Consider the following 21,153-nt stretch of genomic DNA (forward strand, 5'->3'; position numbering starts at 1 on the left):
TCATCTGGAATCATAACCTTTAAACAGAAGGAGTCAGAAAAAATGCAAGTCTTTTATCTTCATATATTTTTAGACTAGTTTGTTATTTTTCCACTTGTGTAGCTTTTTTGTTTTAATTGTTTTTATTTTTCCATATTCTTTTGATCGTGGGTTAATAAAGTCATCAGATATTGTGTTGAACCGATTGCCGTGATTGCTTCCTAGCTCCAATGCTGACTTTAATAGATACAGGAGCTCTTTTCTATGAACTTTGTCTTTAAAATAAAGAAAGGATAGTTTTTCAAATTTCAATAAAAAGGATTTATTTCACTAAAAATCACAGGTTCAGACTTAATCACTCACTTGAATGGGATTCTCATTTTCCATTTATACAAAAATTTGCATGAGCCTTTGAACCGAGTTAGCCTTTTGCTTTATTTTTTCACACCACTCAGATAATATAGAAAATCGTTCTTTTACAAAATGTGCCATCATTAAACATTTCTCTTGGTTACACAAAGAAGATTGTTTGACTGACATACAGTATTGAGCCATCCAGCACAAATGTTCAGCTTCATTTCAAATTATTAAAACAGCAATTTGTTCAGCAATTAAGTTGGACAAAATCCTTGTGAAAACACGATTAATGTTTTAAACTGCAGTATTTGTTTAAGTTCTGCATGCTTTTCATTCAGGATTTGCAGTTTTTCAGCCTGAATTATTGATTTTTATTACTTCATTCAATAGAATCAACCTTGTTAGGAAAGTGTGTTGTGATAGGAGCTGGAAACAAGTTATAGTCTTGTTTGAGTGCCAATGTGAAGGGAGCAAAGGCTGGAATTCAATGTTGGGAGCACCTAGAATAGCTAGCCTTTCCAAGGACAGTCTGCATTGCACATTTACTACCGTCTAGGCAGGTGTCCAGGGCCAGGGCAAGGCGATGAGATGATTGCCTCAGGTGGCGCTGACATTACGAAATAACAACTCAAAAATTTTTAAGTGCGAACCTTAAGAATTACGTACCCTACAGCATACTAGAAAAAAAGTGTCGTTGGTAGAAATGACTTGAAAAATTCATACCAGCTGCATTTGACCTTACAGCCTACTGCAGTTCAAAGTGTCTCAGTTTTGCTTTGCAATATGACTGTGTACTGAGATCTATCCTGGTTTCCTGAATCTGGAAAATTATTAAAAATTAATGAAACAGAAAGATGCAACATAATCAATCAACATGAACTCTAGCTACATAACTTTAAATTCTTTATCGAGTGCAGTTTTTGCAAATTGTCCAAAGATAGTTTGAATGGAATCATCTCTGCTGAATTAGTATGCATGATTCTCTCAGAAAATACACATCTGAGACGTGATACAGCAGAAACAAATGTGGCAATTGGGTTGTATTGGCAGGCTTTCTTTCTAATCTTTCCCTTTTGCGTTTCTTATTTCTGCAAAAAAAAATAAACTGTAGTTCACATAAGTGAAAATATAAAAAACAGCTCTTGTTTCTGGTAATTTGGTATTTAAACCACGAGAGAACTAGGTATCTTACAGTTATAGTACTAAGAATATATATACAGTGGCGTGAAAAACTATTTGCCCCCTTCCTGATTTCTTATTCTTTTGCATGTTTGTCACACAAAATGTTTCTGATCATCAAACACATTTAACCATTAGTCAAATATAACACAAGTAAACACAAAATGCAGTTTTTAAATGATGGTTTTTATTATTTAGGGAGAAAAAAAAATCCAAACCTACATGGCCCTGTGTGAAAAAGTAATTGCCCCCTGAACCTAATAACTGGTTGGGCCACCCTTAGCAGCAATAACTGCAATCAAGCGTTTGCGATAACTTGCAATGAGTCTTTTACAGCGCTCTGGAGGAATTTTGGCCCACTCATCTTTGCAAAATTGTTGTAATTCAGCTTTATTTGAGGGTTTTCTAGCATGAACCGCCTTTTTAAGGTCATGCCATAGCATCTCAATTGGATTCAGGTCAGGACTTTGACTAGGCCACTCCAAAGTCTTCATTTTGTTTTTCTTCAGCCATTCAGAGGTGGATTTGCTGGTGTGTTTTGGGTCATTGTCCTGTTGCAGCACCCAAGATCGCTTCAGCTTGAGTTGACGAACAGATGGCCGGACATTCTCCTTCAGGATTTTTTGGTAGACAGTAGAATTCATGGTTCCATCTATCACAGCAAGCCTTCCAGGTCCTGAAGCAGCAAAACAACCCCAGACCATCACACTACCACCACCATATTTTACTGTTGGTATGATGTTCTTTTTCTGAAATGCTGTGTTCCTTTTACGCCAGATGTAACGGGACATTTGCCTTCCAAAAAGTTCAACTTTTGACTCATCAGTCCACAAGGTATTTTCCCAAAGGTCTTGGCAATCATTGAGATGTTTCTTAGCAAAATTGAGACGAGCCCTAATGTTCTTTTTGCTTAACAGTGGTTTGTGTCTTGGAAATCTGCCATGCAGGCCATTTTTGCCCAGTCTCTTTCTTATGGTGGAGTCGTGAACACTGACCTTAATTGAGGCAAGTGAGGCCTGCAGTTCTTTAGACGTTGTCCTGGGGTCTTTTGTGACCTCTCGGATGAGTCGTCTCTGCGCTCTTGGGGTAATTTTGGTCGGCCGGCCACTCCTGGGAAGGTTCACCACTGTTCCATGTTTTTGCCATTTGTGGATAATGGCTCTCACTGTGGTTCGCTGGAGTCCCAAAGCTTTAGAAATGGCTTTATAACCTTTACCAGACTGATAGATCTCAATTACTTCTGTTCTCATTTGTTCCTGAATTTCTTTGGATCTTGGCATGATGTCTAGCTTTTGAGGTGCTTTTGGTCTACTTCTCTGTGTCAGGCAGCTCCTATTTAAGTGATTTCTTGATTGAAACAGGTGTGGCAGTAATCAGGCCTGGGGGTGGCTACGGAAATTGAACTCAGGTGTGATACACCACAGTTAGGTTATTTTTTAACAAGGGGGCAATTACTTTTTCACACAGGGCCATGTAGGTTTGGATTTTTTTTCTCCCTAAATAATAAAAACCATCATTTAAAAACTTCATTTTGTGTTTACTTGTGTTATATTTGACTAATGGTTAAATGTGTTTGATGATCAGAAACATTTTGTGTGACAAACATGCAAAAGAATAAGAAATCAGGAAGGGGGCAAATAGTTTTTCACACCACTGTACTGTGTATATATATATATATATATATATATATATATATATATATATATTTTCTTAGTACCATAACTGTAAGATACCTAGTAAATTGTGTAAAATTATATATATAGCATATATACTGTATATATATATATATATATATATATATATATATATATATATATATATATATATATATATATATATTAGGGGGTTCCCCCTTATTCGGTTCACTTGCCAACCCCACTGGCTTGTGCTACGTGCCAGCCACTTCGTGTCTCTGCCACTTGCATTGTGAAGAGGGGTTTTGAACGCACCCCAAGGAGACACGGTCTGTCCTCTGAAACCCCCTCTTAAATGGTGATACAACGGGAAACAAATACAGTTTTTTTTTACCACCTCTTTGCTCGATCAGCTGCTGGCTTGCTGCTGCTGCTGCTGTGCCGTGTGATCTGCATCTCACGTGGCGTTTAAACCATTTAAAAGCCTGTACAGCAGCTGTCCTACTCTTTCTCTTTTATTTCTGGCCCCGGGTGTGGTTAAATCTCTTGGCAAAAGTCTTGAACGTGAGTTCTTGATATTTTTTAGTTTATAATTTAAAAAAAGGAACAAGAATCTGAAAATCTAACAACATCATATGAAAGTTTGAAAGTATGATACCAAACATATATATGTAGGTTTTAAAATAAGCCCGATTTAAAGCGTGACAAAAAACGTGACATATACACAGGGTGAGTCAAAATTATGTTAACAATAATGGTACTGCTATGTATATAATTGTATACAATTTTTGTGGACAATTTATGTGCCACATATGGTACATGTGTTGAACATGATGGCGAACAGGTTGAGACATTCCTGTAAATCATTTTGCACATATAAAGTATGTTTTCTGAATAAATTGTGTCCACTATTCAAATGCTAACATAATTTTGACACATCCTGTGTATATATTTATTTATTTTATTATGTAGCTCCATAAACTGTAACCATATAAATTATATTTAAGCTCTTGACCAATCTAAATAGCCCAATTTAATTACTAAATTAAATGGAGTTGAAATATTATAGCTAATCGTTTACCCATAATCCTTATTTTCCATGTCTTCGCTAGTTTATGCAATTAAGCCAATATCACCATCCAATCAATGAATGGAGTCGGTTTTTCCATTTAGAAAGAATAAAATCATCAACACAATGACAGCACTGCACTACAGACAACAAGACTTGCATATTTTTAACGAAAGTATTAATGTAAAACCATTATACGAATTATGCTATTTGGTAAAATTGTGTTACTTACTGGAATCTATTTAAGGTGACAGTTATAATGTTGTGTTTGTTTAAAGAGTTTTAATTTCACATCACTCATGTTTTGCTAAAAGGACCAAGTTGCCTTTTAGCTTTCAGGACAGTTTGAAAAGCTTTCAGGAAGTATTTTGTTTCGCATTCAGTTTCACGTTATGCAATTGTATTGTTCCTAATGCCTAATTTGCGCTTTATTGTTTTAAACCTATTCTTAATGGATGTTTTTTTTTTGTTCGATGTTCACAATATGCACTACATCACGAAGCCTATATAGAAATATTTATTGCATGTGAATTAAAAGCGTTGATTCATTACATCTAAGGATATAGTGCAGGTTTTTTGTTGATGGCGTGGGACATGGCGACAAAAATGCACCTTGCCTCAGACTGCATTTTGTAACATGCCAGCCCTGTAGCTGTCTGTGGCTTTGCTGAAGAAAGACTGGGGAGCTGGCAAAAGAAAGACTGCCATCCAGTAGACAGAATCCAGTGACAGAGATCTATGGTAGTGATTTTTTCCACTTTTCTGGGGTTAATGGTTAAAATGTGTCTGACAATGATGTGGCAACAAACAAAAAAAGTAAGGAGCAGCCATGTCATGATGTAGACATAAATGTCAATGACTGCATGACTTACAGGATACCCTACCACACCAGCAGCCATAGCAGGTCTTCAGCCACATTTTAAGTGCTGAGATCCACCTTAGTGTTTCTCCTACATATAAAACAAAAAGCACAATGACACAGTGGTTAGTGCAGATACCGCACAATTCCTACACTTGATCTCCGTCCTAGAGACTCTCAGTGGCCATCTTGCAAGTTTTTTGTGTTTCTGAGTTGGCTTCTCTGTGGATGCTCCCAAAGATATGTGCATTAGCCCCACTATGTGTGTGTGGCTGTGTGCATATGTCACCCTTCCCAAGGTAGTTTCCCACTCTGCACCCAGTGCTGTTGGGATGGGCTCAACCCTTCAATTACCCTGACTTGGATTAATTGGGTTTAAGAATATATGTGTGGATGGACAAATAAATGTCCTGTGGTTGACTGGCACTAGTCTGAGTTGATTGTGTCCAGTGCTGTTAGGACAGGCTCTGGCTGCTGTGACCCTGAACCGAATTCACGTACAACAAGGTATTACATATGACAGCCATAAAATTTTGACTGCTGGTTAAACTTACTGAGAGAGCTAGTCAAGACACTCAAGAACTGAAGTGATGGAATCATTATTTCTTTAGTTAATTTGAGGATCTTTTCCACTTCATGTTGGATCAACTGGAGGATAAAGTACAAGATAGTACTGTTTTTAAAGTGTCATGGGAGTCAACATTTTTAAGATGAATATGCTTAAAGCTGCAATTCAACTTCTGTGTTTCCAGCTGAGGGTCCTGCTCTTCTTCAGCTTCCTCCTTCAGATACTTCAGCTCACTTTATTGCTTTATTTGGGTAAAATTAGTAAAAGCAAAGAGTTCAAGGATTGCACAGTGGAACATTAATTAGTATTTCTGCCTCATGGATATCACATTCTCACCAAGTCACTTTGTAAACTCTGGAATGTTCACATCCTCCCCATTACTAATCTCGTTGAAACCAGATAATTAATATATACTGGCGATAACCATTAGTGAATTTTGCTTGAAACTGGGTGGGCTCACTGAGTATCACATGACTAAACCAAAAGCTTCATGAAGGTGGAGCTCAAAGGAGGGACAGTGATTTTGAACCACAGAGATCAGAGATGCTTTCGTTAACCTGGTCCGACAGACCGCAAAACGTCTGTTTACGATGAACTGTCTACAGTCAAAAAGTCTCCTAAAAAGTCTTGTTACACATATAAATTTGTGTCATGTGTGAAGTGAGCACATTGCACGCTTTAAAAATAAACATAGCCTGATGCAAGAGAAAAACCTTTCTGTAGCATCAAGTTATATATTGCCTTTCGATGGCATCAGTGGATGAATGGTAAACGCAGGTGCTGTGTGTGCTCTCTGCTGTTCAGCTTTGTGGCGATAGTGTAAGAGTTGATGTACGCTTGAAAGAATTGGCAGCTGTATTCATGAAAATATGAATTGCAAAATATTCATTTGAAGTAAATGGTGTAGTATACTCCATCAAAAGGACTGTTGTTAAGAGAGCTGATAACAAAGAGCCACAGGAGATGTCGCCTGAATCAACAAATCTGCCCAATGACACCAGTTAGATGTACAGATGAGGCTGCACAGCACCCACCTTCTGACTGTACGTCTAAACGAATAACTAAAGAAATGTAACATTACTGTCTAACTGGAAATGCAAACATGTCGTGACAAAATAGCTGCAGCTTTTTAACACGTTGTATATCCATATACCACAATATTTATCTAAACTCTATTTGCTGTTGCATTGTCATATAGTGAAGCAGTTGTTAAAATGACAGAAAGATATTGTATCAGACAGAGGCACTTCTCAAATGTGCAGAGACCAGTAGCTGCGGTGATCTATGTATGTTAGTCTGTCTGTCTCCTCTGTCACTGGGCTCATTACAAATTAATTATTAAGCTTCAGTTATCTTGTGTTAATGGAACAAGATGGAATACATGTGTGTAAATGAGAGGAAGATCAGTGGAATGGTGAGGATGCAGGGAGTAGAGTTGTCAAAGGTGGATGAGTTTAAATACTTGGGATCAACAGTACAGAGTAATGGGGATTGCAGAAGAGAGGTAAAAAAGAGAGTGCAGACAGGGTGGAATGGGTGGAGAAGAGTGTCAGGAGTACTTTGTGACAGACAGGTATCAGCAATAGTGAAAGGGAAGGTCTACAGGATGGTAGTGAGACCAGCTATGTTATATGGGATGTAGATGGTGGCACTGACCAGAAAGCAGGAGACAGAGCTGGAGGTAGCAGCGTTAAAGATGCTAAGATTTGCATTGGCTGTGACGAAGATGGACAGGATTAGAAATGAGTACATTAGAGGGTCAGCTCAAGTTGGACGGTTGGGAGACAAAGTCAGAGAGGCGAGATTGCGTTGGTTTGGACAGGTGCAGAGGAGAGATGCTGAGAATATTGGGAGAAGGATGCTAAGGATAGAGCTGCCAGGAAAGAAGAAAAGAGGAAGGCCTAAGCGAAGGTTTATGGATGTGGTGAGAGAGGACATGCAGGTGATGGGTGTTAGAGAGCAAGATGCAGAGGACAGAAAGGTATGGAAGAAGATGATCCGCTGTGGCGACCACTAACAGGAGCAGCTGAAAGAAGAAGAAGAAGTTATCTTGTGCTACTGAGCTCCTGAATGAATAACAATTTTACATTTTTATTTTCTCTCAGTTTCAAGATTTTTGCTCAGTTTTTTTGCTCTCTCCTTAAAAACACATGAACTGGAGAAACTGTGGGTAACTGTTTTAGGAAGAAGCCTTGTTGGAGTAGCCTCTGTAGTATAGGATTTTGCCGCTATTCACTTTTCGATTTTTAATGAGTTGTCCCCAGACGTGTATTCTCATTTGACAATTACATCTGGCCCCACAACACCATTTCATTTCCACATAGGGTTTTCACCAGGTACTCTGGTTTTCCTCCCACATCCAAAAGATGTGCATTTTGGATTAGGCTGTTCTAAATGGCCTCAGTATACAAGTGACCCTACAATGTACTGGTGGTCTAGCTATGGTTGGTGCCTCCCTTGCACTAGATGCTTCACACCTCCTAACTTTAAATTCAGTTACTGGGTTTGAAAATGTTATGTTTCACTTGCCTGTTAAAAACTATTGACCTATTTTTGGTTTTTCACCCAGGTTTGCGAGTCGACCAGGAAGTGGTGACTTCATACCCACAGGTGGTGGTCATGCGTGTACCCACCCCATGGGTTCAGTCAGACAGTGACATCACAGTCTTACGCCACTTTGAGAAAATGGGCTGCCGACTAGTCAATCGCTCTCAGGCTATTCTCAATTGTGTTAACAAGTTCTGGACCTTTCAGGAGTTGGCTGGCCATGGTGTGCCCCTGCCGGACACATTTTCTTATGGTGAGTAGCTTGAAACTGTTGGTAATTGAGTCTTTTTCTTGTACTGCTGTACACCGGATTAATTGTATAGTGCCTAATCTATCTATCTATCTATCTATCTATCTATCTATCTATCTATCTATCTATCTATCTATCTATCTATCTATCTATCTATCTATCTATCTATCTATCTATCTATCTATCTATCTAGTGCCTAATCTATCTATCTATTCATCTATCTATTTTTTGTCCACGTAGTTAACACATTTTTACACTTACTGCCAATGTTGTTCTATAGGTATTCTGGTTTTCCTCTCCAATTCCATTTAAAGGTTAACTGGCATGTATAAATTAGACAAATGTGTGCTGTTTTCTGCTATATGCCCAGGGCTGTCTGGATAGGCTCCAGCTTCCATTGCATTAAGTAGATTTGAAAATGTTATGTTACGTTGTGTTAAATGTTATAATGAGCAGTTTTACAAGGCTTTTCATAATACAAAATAAAACTATTCATTGGCATCAGATTACAAATCTTGTAAGAGGTGTGCCACAGACTGTGGTGTTTCACCATGAGATAACACCAGGAGGGTCTGCCTGACTAAAATAGGTTATGATGTACCATGTCTTCAGCAAACGGAGGGAAGGGCACCCACACAATATAGCAGGGCATGTGTACTTTAGTGAACAGACTGGCACTACCAGTTCAGCAAAGGTTTAACTTCTGTTGGACCTTGGGAGCATTAAAAAGACCAGCACACACAGAACAAGAGAATTTGCAGAGCAGAAGGAATCACTCACAGCAGTGATGTGGCTGGATGGAAGGTGCCAGCCACAGAAAAAGAGATTAGGGCAAACCTATTGAAAAGTATGCAGGGAAGAGGACACAAGACTTAATTTAATAATGGCAGTTGATGCAAGACAGAAGGCAGCAGGGATGATGCACAGAAGCAGATGTGTCCACCTTTGTAGTCACACTTTTTCTGGTTGATCAGAGTACACACTTTTACAGCCAGAGATTAAGATCCCAACTGAGATAAAGCATTAATCTGGTCATGGAGAAGTAGCAATGACAGACTTCTAACTGAATGCATCTTTCTCTGTGTAGGAGGTCACGAAGACTTTGCCAAGATGATTGATGAAGCAGAGCCTCTTGGATATCCTGTTGTCGTGAAAAACACTCGGGGTCACAGGGGTAAGTCAAAATGTTTTGCTTCATCAGCACAGAACTCTGCTGAGGGGGGTTTGAACCCTGAATGATAATGCCGTGTCTAAATGCAACTGAGAAACCCCCAGACAGCTTACAAAGGGTTTGAGCCCTTTACAATACACTGCTCACTCAAGCCTGCTTGATCTGCATTTTTTGTAGCCATTGTAGGTGCCAAGATGGATGGACTAGCGCCCTGACCAGGAGGGGACGGTGGTCCCCTTACCCAGATGGGTGGCCATAAGGGAAGAAAGGATTTGGATGGATGGGCGTCCCTTTGGGGTTGGTTGCAGGTAGTTTTTCTGGCCGAGAAGATGTAATTAAAAGGCAGGGAAAAACTGTCTCTTGGGGCCATGTAGTCCCCCAGTACACCAAGTGGCAGCATCCCTCAGGTGGAGCTCCCATTTGTACACCCACAGAGCACTTGTAGTCCTGATGGACAGCCCTGTTGAGGTACATGGGTGTCACCCCAGGGAGCTGTAGGGAGAGGACTCACAAACTTTAAGGAAGTTTTGCCTGACCTGGAAGTGGTTCCAGGGTGTAATCGTGTGGCACTGGAAGTTCTCCCAGGTGTGGCTTAAAAAAAACGCTCAACGTCATCCAGGCAAGTTAGAGTCAGGAGGTAGAGGAGAAGGCTAGCCTAGAGAAGAGGAGAATCATTATTGGAATTGTGCTTGTGAATGCTTGTTTTGGAGAAAGAACCTGCAAAAGGAATTTTGAGTCATAAAGTTCACTTTCTTTGAACCCTTGACTGTGTATGTGCACTTGTGTCTGGAGTGTTCGGGAGTGTCCCCTTTTGGTCACACCATTTGTGTGCCCAGTTAATGGATCCAGGCTGCTTCCCCATGCTTTAAGTTTGTATTATCACTACCCTGGCTATGGGAAATTTTGCTTTCTAATGGAACCCCAGCACTGCCCATGGGGAATGGACATCACCTATGCCCGGGGCAGGCGAAAGCTTGGAACTGCCTGCTTCTAAGCAAGTGAAGAAAAGCTATGTTAGTACCCATCTAATGGGACAGTGCACTTGTGCCAGTACCAAAGCAGTGGGCAGAATCGATATCTACAACAGTACCCAGGGTGCAATTTTTAGAGAAAGTATTCAACCCTCTGGATGTTTTCACATTTTATTGTTGTACAACATTGAACCACAGTGGAAATTAATTTGAAAACAGAAAAAGACTCTTTAATTTCAAAGTGAAAACAGATTTCTACAAAGTGGTCTAACTTAATTACAAATGTAAAATAAGTGATTGCATTAGAATTCAAGTCAGTATTTAGTAGACGCACCTTTGGCAGTCATGGCAGCATTGAGTCTGTGTGCTCAGGCCTCTATCAGCTTTGCCCATCTGGACACTGCACCTTTTCTCCATTCTTCTTTGCAAAACCACTCAGCTTTGTCAGTTTGCATGTAGATTGTGAGTGAACAGCCATTTAGAAGTCCAGCCACAAGTACTCAGTTGGATGTAGATTTGGATTCTGACTCGGACACTTCAGGACATTAATGTTGTTTTTATGCCATTCCTTGTGCTTAGGATCGTTTTCTTGCTGGAAAACAAATCTTCTCCCAAGGTACAGGTTTCTTGCAAAGTTTGTCAGGTTTTCCTCCAGGATTTCCTTGTCTTTTTCTCCATGTATTTTCCCCTCAACCCTCACAAGCCTTCCAACGGGCATGCTGCAAAGAAGCATCCCCACAGCATGATGCTGCCATCACCATGCTTCATAATGATAATGTGCAGTGTTTGACTTACAGCAAACATAACTCTTAGCCTTATGGCTAAAAAAAAGCTCAATTTTGGTCTCATCAGACCATAGAATCCTCTTCCAGTTGACTTCAGAGTCCCCCATATGCTTTCTGTCAAGCCAAGATGTTATGTGTACTTTTCCTCTTTGCCCAGTGGAGTAGCTAGGGGTGGGCGGAGGGGACGGTACATTTTTGGGGGTGGCATTATTGGCCAAAAGGATCAGTACACTTCGTGTGTAAGTTCGGAAAAATATCACTTATGAATGCAAAAAGTAAAATTCTCTAATTTTTATCCACAAATGCTTCAAAAATAATTTTCAGACTGCCCTTCTGTGATGCCATCAGACACAGCAGTTGAAATTTATAAGGCAATAACAAAAATAAACATAAAGATTACGCCGATAATAATTTCTAGGAAGATAAACAACTAATTTACAATTTATAATTTTGTTTTGTTATCAATCCGAATGCGTTCTTGCTCTGTGCAGAAAACATCCCCACCTATCACTTGTACATTACACTGGATCTGGTTTTTGCAGCGTAATTATATTAAACTAATAATTAGAACATGGCTTATCAGTGCATCTATACTATATTCTTGTCTAGTTGATGCTTATAAATAACTAGCCACCCCCCATGGCTTCGCCCGCATATTAGTGAAACAGGACAGTGAGGAGGGCCCTGCCCGGCTCTCTACTCTTCCCCGTTCCTTTGGCCCGCACCCTCTGTTCTCGGATTAGCGCAAATAAATCGCTTCTGCAAAAGAACTGTGATTCTTAGCACAATGAGAGAAGTTGCAAAGTAGTTCTCTCATTCGATAACTAAGCAGAGTTAAGGTTACGCCCCGAGGCAGACACGTGAGTGAGGAGGGCCACACCCTGCAGCCCGATAAGTCTCTCTCGGATTCATGCTAATAAATTGGTACCGCAAGCAAACTATGATACTTCACGCGATTAGAAAGTCGCAAAATCAACGAAATCCGATCTAAATCCATTAAGTAGTTCTCTCGTGAAAAGTGGACAGGCATACAAACGGGTCTAAAAAACTATAAGAAATTTCGCATTTGGACCACGAAATTTTTAAAAACGTTTCCTAGTGAGCACCCATGGGCCAAGGGTAACCTACATTCCAGATTTCAAGTCCCTAGTCCTCATGGTTAGGGAGATTTCGTGATGAGTGAGTCAGTGGTATTTGGCTTTTACATTGATTTTTATAGATTAATTTTATAGATTACATGTGAAAAATTATTGCTGTCTTTCTATATATGAATAAATCTATGCAAAATTAATCTTAATTTTTCTCTATACGTTATTTTAATTTTCTATTTAAATAGTTTAACATATTCAGATATGTTGGAGGGGCGACACGGTGGGGCAGTTAGGAGACCTGGGTTCACTTTCCGGGTCTTCCCTGCGTGGAGTTTGCATGTTCTCCCCGTGTCTGCGTGGGTTTCCTCCGGGTGCTCCGGTTTCCTCCCACAGTCCAAAGACATGCAGGTTAGGTGCATTGGTCATTCTAAATTGTCTGTAGTGTGTGCTTGGTGCGCGGGTGTGTGTGTGTGTGTGTGCCCTGTGGTGGGTTGGCGCCCTGCCCGGGGTTTGTTTCCTGCCTTGCACCCTGTGTTGGCTGGGATTGGCACCAGCAGACCCCCATGACCCTGTAGTTAGGATATATAGTGGGTTGGATAATAGATGGATGGATATGTTGGAGGGTGGCAAATTAAAGCACCGCCCCGCCCCGAGCGGCATGAACTCGAGCTACGCCACTGTCTTTGCCACTCACATATAAAATGGTGACTAGCCGAAGCACCTGAACAACGGTTATTGTTTGCACAGTCTCTCCAAACTCACCCACCTTAGCTTGTAACACCTCCATAGTTCTCATGAGTCCCTTGGTGGCCTGTCACACCAGTCTTCTTGCATGATCACTCACTTTTTATGGATGTCCTGCTCTGAACAGATTTGCAGCTGTGCCATACTCTTTCCATATCTTCTTGATTGATGTGACTTGACTCCAAGAGATATTCAGTGACTTGGATATTTTGTTGTCTCTATCCCCTGACTTGTGCTTTTCAAACAGAGATGGTTGAAGTGTTCTTTTGTCTTCATTGTGTAGGTTAGGCCACCATCCCATAGTGACTCGTCACAAGCTGGATCTCCCACGTATGGGGGCATTTACACTACAATCAATTGAAACCCCTCAACCACAGACAGGTGATCTCCATTTAATTATTTCTGTGACTTCTGAAACCAATTGGCTGCACCAGTGATGATTTAAGGCTGTCATATTAAAGGAGTGAATACTTATGAGGTCAATAATTTTGTGTTTTATGTTTGTAATTAATTTAGACCACTTTGCAGAGATCTGTTTTCTCTTTGACATTGCTGGGTCTTTTTCTGTTGATTACTGACAAGCCGAATGAAATCCACTGTCATTCAATATTGTACAACAATAACATGTGAAAGATTCCAAAAGGGTGAATACTTTCTATAAGCCTTGTACATGGATTGCATTTCACTTGTGTCCTGCTAATGGAATCAGGTTGAGTAATCAAGGTAATGGGATAGTAAAACACTCCCATGCCATCAAATGAGTGGACCTTCCCGTGCTATGGCTCCACTGGCTTGCTAAGGGGTCCGGCTTGCCTCTCAGAAGCACGAGGGTGCCACATGCCTGCACTCAGCTATAAAGACACAGGCCCAACTTCACTTTTTCTTGTTTTTTCAGGCAAGGCTGTGTTCCTGGCTCGTGATAAGCACCACCTTTCTGATATCTCCCACCTGATTCGCCATGAGGCCCCCTACCTGTTCCAGAAGTATGTGAAGGAGTCACATGGGAAGGACATTCGCGTGGTGGTGGTGGGTGGCCGGGTCATTGGCTCCATGCTGCGCTGCTCAACAGATGGCAGAATGCAGAGCAACTGCTCTCTAGGTGGGTGAATGTGTCATTTACGCAGCCTTAATGGGGTTGGGGGTGGCATGTGTTTCTCTACCCTCACTTCGTGCAGCTTGCCCTGTGATCAGCACACCTAATTACTGAGGAGAGGTGTCATTGTGAAGGGCGCCTGTGTATGGCTAGTGGTTTTACACTTTCATTCTGTGATACCTGCCTCTCTCTTTCTGTCTTCCAGGTGGCATTGGGGTGATGTGCCCTCTAAGTGAGCAAGGCAAGCAGCTGGCAGTGCAGGTGTCCAACATCCTTGGCATGGACGTGTGCGGCATCGACTTGCTGATGATGGAGGACGGTTCTTTTGTTGTGTGCGAGGCCAACGCTAATGTGGGCTTCACTGCCTTTGACCAAGCCTGTGGCCTCGATGTGGGCGGCATCATCGCCGACTTTGCCCTGTCACTCCTGCCGAGCCGGCTCACCCGGAAGATGTCTTTGTTGTCTGTAGTGTCAAGTGCCAGTGAAACCAGCAGTGAGCCCGAGGTGTGCCCGCCAGCTAGTGCCATCCCAGAGACTGTTTACACAATGAGTGTGGGCTCTACATCAAGCGAGAGCGATCCCGAGCTGGCTGAGCTCCGTGAAAGCAGTGGAAGCGGGGGCAGCACCGTAATGCCCCGCTCTCTCCTTCACCCTCCACTGTCTGACGCCACCTATAACATGAACAGCATCATAGCCAGCGAGATAAAACTATTGACTGAGTGAGACTCTCGCAATTGGCAGGCTGCTTCCCTGGTTTAAAGCTGTGGATAAAAAGGTTTGGGGGCGGGTGGGCATGTGTAGAGCGAGCTTCCATTCATCTCGTACCAAGTCCCTCAGCCGCCGTGTGCTGGGACCCTCCCATAGACCAGCTGGTGGCCGGCAGCCTGACTAAGTCAAGTCAATCATGTCGCTCTGTACAGACTTTGCTTGGCATTATGCTCCTGGTTATTTTACTTCTTCATTACTTCACCAAGAACATGGGTAACTGTGAGGCAGAGGGGGGTGCAGCTTTATAACCAAACGAGATCGAGGGGATGCTTTTGTATTAGCACGTCAGCTATAGGGTGCACTGCTGTTCCAGCACACAAAATAGGTGGGCACACTGCTGAACCAGCATGCAAATTGGAGGTTATGTTGCCATATCAGCATGTGAAAGTCAGGAAGTATTGCTGTGCCAGTTTGTGACGCTGACAGCATGCTGCCATACTAACAGAGAAGTCCGTGGATGCGCTGCTTCGCCATCAGGTTAAGGCAGGGGTCTCACTACAAGCATGTGAAGCACACTGCAATACCAGCACGTGGGGTCAGAAGACCAGAAAGTAAAAGTGAGCATGCATTACTGTACCAGCATGTCGGGTAGGGGGGCACACAGCTATGCAGACAGAAGCAACAGTTAACGCAGAGGGCACTTCTATGCAAGCATGTTTTTAATGGTTGTGATACCAGTAAGTGGGTGCACTTTTGTGCTTGTATGTATGGTGGCGGGCAAAACTTGAGGTACAGGTTACTCATCTATACCAGCAAGTGAGGTAGAAGATGCACCGTGTCATTTACTATCAATACAAGCAAATATGGACGGCCTAGTGTACCCTGTGATGCACTGGTACCCTGTCCAGATTGTTCCTGCCTTGTGCCTGATGCTTCTGGGATAGATGCCAGCTACCCTAGATAAGCGGGTTAGGAAAATGGATGAATAGATGGTATGGCACTGTATTAACAAGCAAGACAGCTAGTGTACTGATACGCCAGTGCAATGGCAGATTAGGTCCGGCTAAACAAAATGATGATGAGGGTCTGTTACTATACCAGCACAGAAAGAAGAGGGCATGGTCGGCAGTGGGTGCTCAGCAGAATTAGCGTGCACACTGCTATAACATTAATAGCGTGCTGTCTCTCAGACCTGTGATGCCAAGAGTGCACTACAGTAGGCGTTGAGCTTTCACTGCTGGACACCTTTACATTCATCAGTGTGACTTTACCACATGGAGGCAGGGTGGTGTGCCCTCAGAGAAGCCCACTCCCCCAGTGATTCCAGAGCTCCTAACATGCAACAGATACTGTAGCAAGACCTTGAACACTTAAAAAAATCTCAACATTAATTTGGATCCATTAGGTGGGCTGTTCTCATCCAAAGTGTGATTATATAAAAATTCACTAATCTAAAGAGTTCTTGCTGGATATGTGTGTGCCATCTACCTTGATATGTGCCCTGGTACAGTTCTCAGGTCTTGCACCCACTGTATTATCCAATGATCCTGCCATATGGAGCGACACTCGGAGTGTGATCAATCTAGTCTTGAAAATAGGCTGCGTGCTGGTGCAGCGAGGGTTCTTCAAGGCTCCGAACACCATTCCTTTGAGGAGTATCCCAGTTTGCCAACGTCTCCCAAGGTATTCGTTTTTTTTGGTGCACACCTCACACATGGGCAGGTTAGGTTCATTTCTATCTATAAACGTTTGCTTGCTGTGCCCCATGGCCAACTAACATGCCATCCATTGTTAGTTCCTGTGCCAGGAATAGTCTCCTTGTTCCAAGTATTGGTTCAGAAAGATAAACGAATGAACATATGAAAGCCCACCAGAACACAGCCGGGATGGTGTCATCTTTTCCACATGCCGTGGGCACGTTTGAGTTCACCTGAACTTTGCCTCAGTGTTGCAGAAATGCATTTAGCAAGTGGCAAGCTTCTGTTCCCCGACTTGCTGCGTCACACCACAGGAAGGGGTCGGGGCTGAATTGGTGAATTAATGAACAAAGCGTGGTGCTTTCTATTTTAAATGAATGAGCAGGCAGGAGCGACTCTTGAGGCTCTGAGGATGTCAGTGTTGTTGGCTTCTGGTCTGATGTGAGCGGCTACTGTATTATGCAAACCCCTAAGGTGAGTGTGTGTGAGGGTGGGGGGTGTAGCGCCCAGGCCCACTTTGTATTTCACATAACTGGGGTGGGCATCAATGAATTGCACTCAAAGCCCAAATCTAAAAATGCCATTAAAGTCTCATTTGTGAGTTTAGTTGGGGTGCACCTTGGGCTCCCAGCACTTGCTCTACCTCAGACAGGAACTCGCCTCTCATAGCACAGGTACCTGGGGGGAAAGGGGGAGAGGTGGTGACACGTACAGATACAGCAAACCTTCCCACCCCAACACATTTCTAAAGCCCCTTGATGGGGGGGGGGTTACCTCTTTTTTTTTTTTAACATTAAGGAAGGTTGGAATGGGAATGGTTTGGTGTAGGTGGACCATTTTTATCCAAGCTATTTAATTTAAAAAAAAAAAAAAACAAACCTCTAAGCATGATGGCACTTAATTAAAAGAAACTCTAAAGAAAGTAGCTGCAGTTTCTCAGATTGGACTCACTGTGACTGCTATGGCACCGGATTAATGCGATACTGCTGCTAAACTGTAGGGAGAGGGAGAGGCGATGCGACGGCTTATTTTATCACTGCACTCCAGTGGAATTGGGAAAGCGTTCAGGGAAGCAGACCTCTCAATATCTCCCAGGCATGACTAATATATTATTCATATGTAGCTAGAATCAAAACCTCCTGGTGTAACTCAAATGAAGACTACAATGTGAGGATCTTGACACCATCTCCTATTTTCTTCCCATGTTTCGTGCTACTTATTTTTATTTCTGTTACCTTATGACGCATTTCTGCTGCTCCAACATTACTGAGACTGAGCAAAATGTCAGGCGGGAAGGGGGTGGAGGGGGCTTGCAATAAACTGAGCTGAAGCATGTGGCCGAGGCTTGGAGTTCTGGGAGGTAGGGCACAGGTCAAGCCTACCATTCCACGGTGGTATAAGGTAGCTCTCCGTAACATGGTTGCTGTTATCGTTTGGCTGTAGTGGAACATCCTCAGAGCATCCCCACCCATGGCCACCTCAGCAGAAAATGGAAAGTGGAGCTTGCATCGCATGGATGACAGACAGGCCTGTCAGCAGTCTCTTTTATTTAAATAAGAATTAAATATTTAGTGGATGGTGAGGCGGCCAGTTGCTGCAAAGGTTTGGCTGGCTCAGTTTTCAGTTGCTCCTAGCAGCGTGTGGCATGGAGCGTTTCAGGGATCGTGTCAGCACACACCAGCGTCTGCTTTACTGTATCATTAATTTCCCGATTTGCTCAGTAAGGATGACACCAGTGGTGGAGTTTGGGGGGGGGGGGGGGGATGTGTGGAAGGCAGCAGTCCTTTATTAAAATGGCTTCATTACATTTACATGGTACCGTGTACAGAGCAACAGCAGCTTCATTCAGCGGGTAAAATGCAGGAAAGGAGAAGAAGTCCCCAGATGATCCCTGAATTAGGTGGACATTGTCTCTTACTTCATTCTGCACTAGACGGCTCGTGAGGATCAGTGCAAACGGGCAGCACTTTGACCAAGCAGCTGGCATGCAGATGTTGCCACAAAGAGTACATTGAATTCGTAGCGGAAGCAATGAGGCCGCCCATCACAAGTGCATGGACCCAGCTAGCAGGAAGGAGCCTCTCAGATGGGTCTTAGTTCCAATGTCCACAAGCTGAAGAAGGCAGGAAACACGTGATGACAGGAAATAAATATACAAGTAATTCAGGACTCTCTGACAATCAGCCAAGACGCCTATGAAGGTTTGAGCTGCATCTGCTGCATGAAACTTTCAATATGTCCAGTTAAGTCCAAGTTGGGAACCTGGTGGCTGACAAGCAGGGCTTTGCTGCACAAATCTTGAGCCTGCAACTCAGAAAGAGAGAGAGAGAGAGAGAGAAAAAAAAAAAGAGAAGGGCATTGAAAGAGCTGTATAAATAGCACTGGGATTCATTAGTGTCCCCTTCTGGCTCGCAGCACCGGCTGCTGGGTTGCCTCCGGCACATCCACACATTCATGAATAACACTCCATAAAGCTAAAATGCCCTTCAAGAACAGTCAGCGTGGCACACAGCGGTGCTGCCTGCCTCAGTCTCTAGCTGATTTGTCACACTGCTCTTCTTTGTCACTGTCATCTTCCACCACAGTCAGAGCTCAATAGTTGCGCTTTTGGGCCTAAGCAGGGGTTGCAAAATGTCAGCTTGTGAAAGTCGCTGGACTCCCCAGCTCGGGTCCCTGCAGGCGCTGGGGCAAACCGGTCTCCCCTTGTATGTGTCTCTCTCTCTCTCTCCACACTGCTGTTTGATTTAAAGTGCTTTTGGTGCCCAAGTGCTACACCTCCAAAACGCCCGCGAAGGTTACGTATGAATCGGTCGTACTGTGGCTTTCGACAATGAATTCGGACAGAGAAAGTGCTGAACGGCGCCCTTCCGGATGTGCGAACCGCGCATCTTCTTGATCGCAATCGAATCCTGGCACACGGATGTACATATAAAGAAGGGGGCGTGGCACCGCGTTTGCTGTAGGCAATTGTATTTTAATCATTCAAATCTTTAGTAAATACTCCAGTGAACACACTGGTTCTGAGCGCCACGATATACACGCGTGTTCTCATTGTGGGCAGAAGCGCCCGATGCTATTAGAACCACTTGACCTCGATCTGTCGAAAATAAACGGCCACCTCATTCATCTCAGAGCTGTTTCGTGGAAAGGCACTTAGGGTACCACGCATGGGCCCCGATGAGTGCACCTTAAATGATGTAAACATCCTGAAACGCTGCCGCTTCACCGATAAGCACCAGCGACAGCCTTCTCGAAATAAGCAAAAAAAAAAAAAAAAAAGAACCTTCGATCGCGAGAAGGCATCGAACCGACATGCTTTACGCTCATTTTTCACTCCCGCCCGACAAACAGCTGACGCAGGCAGCGTTTAAATATTCCCTGAACGAGCTCTGGCGTCTTTCGATTTTCTCCTTCTGAGTGAAATGCATTCGTGCAGGAAGCCAAGACAGCGGCAGACGCTTTGTCTTGTGTCAGCAGAGCCTGTCAGGGAGAGCAGACTGTCATAAGTCCCGTTTCCGTACTGCAGCTACAGGCGGGTAAAAGGAAATATAAGATGAAACCGAGAGCAGAACGGACTGAGAATGCCAGACCAATGTCGAAATACGCGAATACTATGAATAAAATGCAGAGAAAAACATGCAGGTGTTCAGTAGTCAAATCACTGCACTGCGCTCACAACATATTTAACAAGCGAAGGTGAAAGGATTTTGGGGCAGCGGGTCGATGGTCGGGATTCTCCTAAACTCATCGGAACCGCACTCGACCACCGCTTGATATGCACGTCGTGCTTGTATTTTTAGTAACACATCTAGAGTAGCCCTAAGGTGCCAACTCAGAAAGTGGCAGCCTGCTACAGGCGTGTGGCATCATTCCGAAACTACAGGAGATAGATGAGTTCTTTTGGTGGCACCAATTCCAATAGTTTTCCTTGAGGACTTCCTAATTGTAAAAAAAAAAAAAAAAAAAAGTTAAAACGAATTTTGGTCTGTCCAACGTAAGAACGAGACTTCCACTGGCTGTGCTGCGCAGCATTTCACACTCCTGCTTTGGGTGAGACTCGGCCACCTCATAGCCCCTACGTAACCCGATCTTTCATTGAGCGGTTTTAAGGTGGGGGGGGGGGGGGGTGGTTGTAAAAAGGCACTCTGACATCAGGGGTCCCTTGGGGCACACCCAGAACGTCCTGATGGTAAATCCTCTTCTGCGGATAAAATGCCAGCATCTGAAACGAAACCCGAAAGTGTCCCTCGTTTCGGAGCCGCTACTGGACAGGGTGGTGCACTTCACGCACACCACACGATTCCTGCAGGACAGGTTTTCTTCTTCTCCTCAGGGGAACACACGATCATTTTTGATACAACACTTACTTTTCAGAATCGCTTAAAATAACAGTCGGGGCTCAGTGGGCCTATAAGCCTATATAACTCGACAGCACGTTGCACAAAGGGGAG

At 43.1% G+C, this 21,153-nt stretch overlaps 2 protein-coding genes across 2 annotated transcripts in view; one reads left to right on the forward strand and one right to left on the reverse strand.

Moving 5' to 3' along the window:
• rimkla (ribosomal modification protein rimK-like family member A) overlaps nucleotides 1–17,882 on the forward strand; it is a 56,798-nt gene extending 38,916 nt beyond the window's left edge. The window contains exons 2-5 of the mRNA XM_028807687.2: nucleotides 8,215–8,445; nucleotides 9,530–9,616; nucleotides 14,100–14,303; nucleotides 14,503–17,882. Coding sequence (XP_028663520.1) covers nucleotides 8,215–8,445; nucleotides 9,530–9,616; nucleotides 14,100–14,303; nucleotides 14,503–15,020 — 1,040 coding nt within the window. The 3' untranslated portion in view covers nucleotides 15,021–17,882. The remainder of the gene's footprint in view (nucleotides 1–8,214; nucleotides 8,446–9,529; nucleotides 9,617–14,099; nucleotides 14,304–14,502) is intronic.
• A 584-nt stretch (nucleotides 17,883–18,466) lies between these two features.
• The window catches only part of zmynd12 (zinc finger, MYND-type containing 12), a 29,333-nt gene continuing 26,646 nt past the window's right edge, over nucleotides 18,467–21,153 (reverse strand). The window contains exon 8 of the mRNA XM_028807688.2: nucleotides 18,467–19,006. Coding sequence (XP_028663521.1) covers nucleotides 18,896–19,006 — 111 coding nt within the window. The 3' untranslated portion in view covers nucleotides 18,467–18,895. The remainder of the gene's footprint in view (nucleotides 19,007–21,153) is intronic.

This window comes from Erpetoichthys calabaricus, chromosome 8 (genome assembly GCF_900747795.2).
Source record: "Erpetoichthys calabaricus chromosome 8, fErpCal1.3, whole genome shotgun sequence".
In the NCBI taxonomy this organism is placed as follows: Eukaryota; Metazoa; Chordata; class Cladistia; order Polypteriformes; family Polypteridae; genus Erpetoichthys; species Erpetoichthys calabaricus.